The following is a 7,576-nucleotide window of genomic DNA, read 5'->3' on the forward strand; positions in this document are numbered from 1 at the left end:
AAATCTTGCGTATTTTATTTTATTAAAGTTAAAGGTTTGGGGATTGCTTAACTAAAGATGGATAGCATGCATAGTAGGGGTGTGATCCATGATAAAAAATAAATGTTGTCATTAACCTGACACTGTGTCCAGAGAAGATCTGCCTGCATAAAGCAAAGCCACTAATGTTAATTATCCTTTAACTCTAGTATAGAAAATGTAGTAAACATCAGGAAGAAGTAGTTGGAATCAGACTATTTTAAGTCCTACATAAATTTCTGCTGGTGAAGCACTTGCAGTGTGAGCAACATCATTTCAGTTACCCCTTTCTTGAACACCACAGTCACTCAGTCTGAAATGTGTGATGATTTTGTAATGTGAGATGTGGTGATTCAATATCCACTGGCGATGTAAAAGTGAAGATTTCATGTTGCTTTTGTATGCAGTGATGCAGGTTTGTGCTTAAGGATATCGTTCATGGAGTAAGACTTAGCATAACGCAGAAGTCTGAGAAGCTAAAGCAACCTCACTTAGCCAGTAGGAAATGTCAGGATTGACATGAGCTTTAAGCCGTTGCCTCACATTCTATCACCAGACGCATGAGAGAGAGGTCAACACTTTGCTCTCCACTCCCCCTCGTAAGGAGTTTTAGATAGCAATGTGGCCTCCTCTAAGCAGAACAAACCAAGCAGCTTCAGCCACTCCACATCAGTCATGCCCTGTAGTCTTTTCACCACCTCTGTTGCCCTCCTTTGAATACTTTGCAATATTATACAGAGTTGGCCATTCTGGCCACCAGGGCACTTTATTGACCTGTGTTGAGCTTACTGTCAACCAAAACCACCAGATCCCTTTTTGCAGGGCTGCACTGCAGCCTCTTCTCTGCTAGTCTAAACATAACAGGATATTAAGTTAGTAAAGCTTGACTTTCCCTTCATGAACCCATGTTGGTTTTGACTGTAGGTGCTTACACCCTTAGGTAAGCACTGAACAGAGATTTGGAGTCTTCTTCATGCAAAAAAACATTGGACTTAAGTGCTCAAAGGGGTCTGTCTTTGGGTAATTTGTGTATGGAAGTTGTCCATGAAATCGGGTGCTTCTTCCTTAATGCCCAGCAGTGCATTTCTCAATAAGACTTTACAGTTCCCAGACCATCTCTCCTACCCATTTAGGACTTTCTAATTCTCCAGTAATGACTGCAGGCAGTTTTACAAGTGTAAATAAATTTGGTCTCAAAATGCAGCAGAGTCTACCATATAAATATCAGCAAATGTAAGGTCTACAGGAGTTCAGCACCTTTGGAGTGGAGTGGAGTTACTGCTGACTGTGCCATAACCACTAGACTGTGCTTCTTGTCTATGTACAGCAATTTTGTGTGTGGATTTAAATTACAGGGCTAGATTCTACCACTGCTTGTTAAGTGCTCGTAACAGAGAGTAGAAAAATCTGCCCCTTAAATAGCTGTTGGGCTTTAAGAGAGGTTTCTCTTTGAAACATTTAATTTGAAGATTGTTTCTAATCGTACATTGTTTTCTAAGATTTACTTTCCTCCCTCTTTTTACTATTAAGATATTTATGTAAATGCAGGATCTTACTTTCTTAAGCAACCATCCACTTTTGCCCTGGCACTTGGAACCTCTATGGAGAAAGAGGTGGGAGAAGCATTCCTTCAGCTCCCTGTCGGGTGTCGCTGCTCCTTGCTAGACACTAAGAACGAAACAAGAAAATTTAAAGAAAAAAAGCAAATTAGAGGCTCTCTGCTTGTGTTTCATTAGTGCTGCTGGTTCGGTGTACAACTTTCTTCAGAAATTCAGGGTATTGATAAATGCTGTGTTAGGGACTTCAGGTGGAGATGGCAAAGATGCCTTCTCTGACAGCGGGCGCTTGGAAGGCCAAGTAGGATTTGACAGTGATCTCTGACCACAGCCCAGGACCACAAGATGAGGTCTTCAGAGTCAGGGCTTTCAGCTGAGAAAGCATAGGCTTCGGCACAAAGGTCGACCTATTCATGTGTTCAGAACAAGAGGGAGCTTTTAAAATTAAAATGGCAATGACACTCGTCTAGCCGGCTCAATAGATTTCAACACTGTGCTCTGTCTTTCATAGTTATTTAAGCGTCCTTCTAAAGCTCAGGCATGTGACGCTGACTTTGAAAACACATGACAAAGATAACAGAATGATGAGCAGAAAAAAAAAAAATCCTTAAACAATGTGGGATGCACTTCTCTGGTATTTACAGAGCTTCTGTCTCCTCTCTTCCTTTTAGAGGTTTTTCAGTGTGAATGGTTTACCATAGTAAAAATAAGACAGTATTAGCTGAGGACAGATCAGATGGAGGGAGAGGAGGAATGAGCGCTGTGTTAGAACAGGAGAAATGATAACTCTGACCTGCTGAAGTCAGTGTGAGTTGTTCAAGGCCAGGTTTTCAATTTGATTGCACTTACCCTGCAAGTAAATTCACTCTCCTGGCCTGAGCTTTGTAGTCTTCAACTCCAGATCTGAAAGCTGCACTGAAAGCCCAAGGCCACACATGCAAGGTGTAGCTGGCAGGTGCAGTATACCTCCAAATTTGGACAATGCCATTAAAAATCACCTTGCAAAACACAAACAGACGTCCCAGAATGTGCCTTTGAACAAAATAGTTAACAATAAATGGCTTTTCCACATCCTTCGTTTGTTTAACCATGCTATGCTGTTTATTGCAGGAGTGATTCGTGAGAGTTACCTGAAGGGTCATGATCAACTGGTGCCAGTCACCCTGTTGGCCATTGCTGTTATTCTTGCTTTTGTCATGGGAGCTGTCTTTTCGGGAATCATAGTGTACTGCATCTGTGACCATCGCCGCAGAGACATGGCTGTTGTGCAGAGGAAGGAGAAGGAGCTGACTCACTCACGCCGTGGCTCCATGAGCAGTGTTACCAAGCTCAGTGGCCTCTTTGGGGACACTCAGTCCAAGGAGCCAAAGCCTGAAGCTATCCTCACACCTCTGATGCACAATGGCAAGCTGGCTACCCCCGGCAACACTGCCAAGATGCTAATCAAAGCTGACCAGCACCATCTGGACCTGGCCGCCCTGCCAACCCCTGAGTCCACCCCAACCCTACAACAGAAAAGAAAGCCCAGCCGTGGCAGCAGAGAATGGGAGAGAAACCAGAACCTCATCAATGCCTGCACAAAAGACATCCCCCCAATGGCCTCACCTGTGATCCCAACCGACCTGCCACTCAGAGCTTCTCCTAGCCACATTCCCAGTGTAGTGGTCCTGCCCATAGCCCAGCAAGGCTACCAGCATGAGTACGTTGACCAGCCAAAAATGAGTGATGGGGCTCAGATGTCTGTGGAGGACCAGAACGCCACCCTTGAGTACAAAACTATCAAGGACCATCTCAGTAGCAAAAGTCCCAGCCATGGGGTTAACCTGGTGGAAAATCTTGACAGCATGCCACCAAAAGTACCCCAGCGGGAAGCTTCCCTTGGGCCGCCGAGCACCTCGCTGTCACAGAGCGGCCTGAGCAAGCGGCTGGAGATGCACTCTTCTGCCTACAACGTGGACTACAAGCGAAGCTACCCTACAAACTCACTCACGAGAAGTCACCAGACGTCAACGCTCAAAAGAAACAACACTAACTCTTCTAACTCATCCCACCTCTCCCGCAATCAGAGCTTCGGCCGGGGAGACAACCCGCCACCAGCCCCGCAGCGGGTGGACTCGATACAAGTCCACGCTGCCCAGGCACAAGCTGTGACTGTATCTCGGCAGCCAAGTCTTACCACCTACAACTCACTGACGAGGTCGGGGTTGAAACGCACGCCCTCGCTAAAGCCAGACGTACCTCCCAAACCTTCCTTTGCTCCGCTCTCCACGTCCATGAAGCCCAACGACGCGTGTTCATAATCAGGAGGGGGGTGGGGGGAGGATGGCAATTAAGCAGAGGTTGCCCTTGAAAGCCAGTGTTCTGCAACTGGAGTCGCTCACTCCTCTGAGAAGATGGTTGTTGAAAGCTGAAGATGTGTTGGATTTCTGCTCTCTGGGAAAAGTGGAATATTTTTTTAAACCCGAGCCATATGACCCATGGTTGAAGGTTTGCAATGGCAGGACTCACCCCCACAACCCGCCGGTTCTTTGCTCAACAGACTAACCCTCCATCACAAACATTGAGCCAAAAGCACACAGGTGAAAGATGACTGTGACATTTCACCCCACCCCTCAGCTGCACAGTGCATTCCTGAACTTGGAAAGAGTGCTCTGAAAAGCAAAACAAATAATTACAAAAACAAACACATTTTAAAAAGAGAAAAAAAAAATGAAAAAAAAAGAACCCATTGATAAAACTAACTCTGACTTAACAATGGCAGAAGTTTACTATGTGCAGGTACTGTGAAATGATGCCCATCAGTGTTACAGCATTTTGGTTACAGCAGTTAAATGCCGCATTGGGCAAACTATGTCATAGATTTCTGCTACCCTTCTCTTTTAATGAATAACACGTGACTGTTAACGGAAGTAACTCCTCTTATTTATTGTTCAACTTTTGTTTTTCCTAAGGAAATGACTTCTGCATATCATCCTGTGAGCAGCTCTTCAGAGAAGTACTTTGAAAGTTATACCTATTTAACATGAAACCCATTAACTGGAGTAATTAAAACTCTTTTATTTTTCCAATAAATTCACTGAGTTAGATAAGTTGGAGCTGGAATTCTGAACTTTGTGCCTGGACTGCCCGATTAGCTGAAAAATAAGGGGATATCTATTTAAGTCTCTCAGCTAATTAGCTGGCTGGGCGTCTGACCTAAGACGGAAACAAACAAATAGCGCAAGTTCATAACTTCTAACGCAACTGCAAAAGAAACTCTTAAAAGCTGCACATTTGTGCACCATTGCTATCAACATGGCTTTGTCAGTAGCTAATACTTTCTGTGAAGGCACCAGCTTGTGATGTGCCATCTCATTTCACCTTGCATGTGAGACGGCAAACAAAATCCTCAAACAGTGTGAACTAGTTAATATGCCGGCTGTTACCATGCATAAATTATGGTCTTATCACACGGGTTTTTCGTGGGAATATATCTGTGAATAGCCTGTTTTCTTCCACATGTAAATTTGTGCCTTACACCCTCAGTTGTGTATACTTGTGAGCTGTAGTACGTAAAATCTTTTTCTTTTTCCCCTTTGAGTAATGCAAATATTTATTGATCCTTCCTCCTCCAAGCCCCTTCAAAAACTGGAGTAGACATTGACAGAAGAACATGGTGGTTATTATCATAACCCTGTGTCCCTCAAGAAATTAGGCTAACACCATACCCTCCACTTCAATTTGACTTTCTAGCTGTGCCAAGTCCTCTCTCAAACCACCCACAAGCGGCGATGCTCCCAAGGCACCACGCTGGGGGTTCCGTGTTCCTCCTCCTACTCCCCCTTTACCACACATCAGCATGGGGATCAGTCTCACTGGGCAGAAGGGAAGTGACCAACACCCTTGTCCATGGGGCTGGTGTGTCCCTTGGGCCAGCAAGAGGGGCCAAGCCCTGCAGAAAGCCTGTCCGCACATCCCACAGCACGCAGGGCACATGGAGCTAGGACAGGCAGGCAGGCTCCTGCGGCAGGCGGGCTCCTGCGGTAGCTACCAGCTGCTCCAGAAGGATGCTGCATATACTTCTTCGGGGAATTTTTTTTTTTTTTCCTTTGTTTCTTTTGTGTGACTGTGCATGTAGCTAGCGTGGGAGTGTGCGTGCGCACAGGTGTGTGCGTGTGTGTGCGCGCGCAGGTGTGTAAGTTTCTTTCCAGTCTTTCAGTTTATGCAAAAACGTAGATGTGTTTTTAATCTGTTACAATAACTGTGTCAACATACTGTAGAAAAATGATGGGGATCGCTTCTAAGCTTTTTATATATATATATATATCTACTGAACAGTATGTTTGAGTAAGGTGGTTGTTTCTGTTTCAATTTGTTTTTTAAAATTTTATACTTCCATTTGTTTTTCAGGGTTTTGGTTTTGTTTCTGGATGATTGAAAAGACAGATTTTAAGTCCATTAGCTTATAGATGGTATATATAAAGTCTGGATGGTCTAGACCAAAGTGTGTAACAAGGGTGCTTGCATGTTCTTTCATTTCATCGTCGCTTCTTTTATGAACAGTTTTGTTCACCCTTAGTGAACTATGCAGACTGGAGTAGATAGATCTGTATCCAAAGCAATGTTGTTGTTTTAATAAAAACAAACAGAAAACCCTTTGAAGACAGTAGGTAGCAAGGTCATTTTTTAAAAAAAAGAACGGACTCGCCACCTTTTTACCAAGCTCCACACCCCTGGAACACCAAATGCACAGGTCCCCTTGATGTCACCCCACAAAGCCTTCTCCCAAAACATAGAGATGGATAATCATGGCAACAGCTTGTGCAGCAGCCTGCCTTCACAATGTACACCACACCAGTTACTAGGTTGACCTTGAAAGGCGCATTTGGTACTTGGTGGGTCTTCTGTTTTTGTCCTTCCCTGCCCCTGGTTCCCTTCCACCCTCTGTTTTGAGGGGTTCATGAACCTATGTGTGCCTTTGCTTTCCACCCTTGCTATACACTGGTAGACACAACAAATTCAGACTCTCATTTGTTGTAAAGTTGTAAAATATTGTGATGTCACCAGTTTCCCTTCATTTCCACATCCCCCTAACATCTGATTCACAACTTAATGTATGTTGTAAAAAAAAAAGGCAAAAAAAAAAAAAGTGAGAAAGAAAAAGAAGGAAAAAAGGAGGAGAAAAGAAGAAATAAATGCTCTTGATTACATATGGTAATAAAACCAGACTGTTCTACTTTATTTCTTGTGCCCTAGTTCTTTTGTTTCTATGATAATTCATCCTTTTCCCTAAAAAATAAAAAAAAAAAGGCAGTGCTGATCATTTTTACCAGGATATGGTGAGAAAGAAATTTGTTACTTTCTGTCTCCTACAGAAGATGAACTTGCCTTTAAAGTAAGGTGATGGTAATTAAAAATTGAATCACGCATTTGCTCTCCCTCTATTCATATTCTGCATTTTCTTTTTATGAGCTTGTTCATCATCAAATATTTATGGCAGACTTGATAGTTTAAAAGATCAAGGCTAGGATTTAAGCACGCATGGTCCACCGAAATAGATCATCATACAGATGTGACTTCATCTCCAGGCTTTACATATTAATAACGGAGGAGCCTGTGGGGTTTTTTAGCAGGCATAAATCTATTGTGCTTCATAGGCCTGATTTAGAGGATGTTGCCCGAGATTAATTCTGCAAGAAAATGGTAGTAAACAGATAAATAACAAAGGAGTATATAATCTCCCTAGTCCTGGGAGTCATTAATACATACCTGCCATCTTCACATTAATTTTGTGTCAATGGGTATCACTTATCAACAACAATTACAGGACAGGTAAATGCTTTGTTACAGTTGGTTACTGGGCTTTGTGATTTTGATTTGTGACAGGAGTTTCATGTGATGCTGTAGAAATAAGGGATCCAATCCAGTGATTTACCTTTCTTCAGGTCATACTGAGCTTTTCTGCCCTGCCGGGATATCCTGTTCTGGACCTAGAACCTTGCTGATACCAACAAGTCCCCACA

The 7,576-nt window shown here is 43.3% G+C and overlaps 1 protein-coding gene across 6 annotated transcripts in view; it reads left to right on the top strand.

The window, feature by feature from the left end:
* SEMA6A (semaphorin 6A) overlaps positions 1–6,794 on the top strand; it is a 116,898-nt gene extending 110,104 nt beyond the window's left edge. For all 6 annotated transcript variants that reach the window (XM_069880964.1, XM_069880969.1, XM_069880970.1 and 3 more), the window contains one exon: positions 2,685–6,794. In XM_069880964.1, coding sequence (XP_069737065.1) covers positions 2,685–3,874 — 1,190 coding nt within the window. In that variant the 3' untranslated portion in view covers positions 3,875–6,794. The remainder of the gene's footprint in view (positions 1–2,684) is intronic.
* The last annotated feature ends 782 nt before the right edge of the window (positions 6,795–7,576 follow it).

The sequence above is a fragment of the Phaenicophaeus curvirostris genome, chromosome Z (assembly GCF_032191515.1).
Source record: "Phaenicophaeus curvirostris isolate KB17595 chromosome Z, BPBGC_Pcur_1.0, whole genome shotgun sequence".
NCBI lineage: Eukaryota > Metazoa > Chordata > Aves > Cuculiformes > Cuculidae > Phaenicophaeus > Phaenicophaeus curvirostris.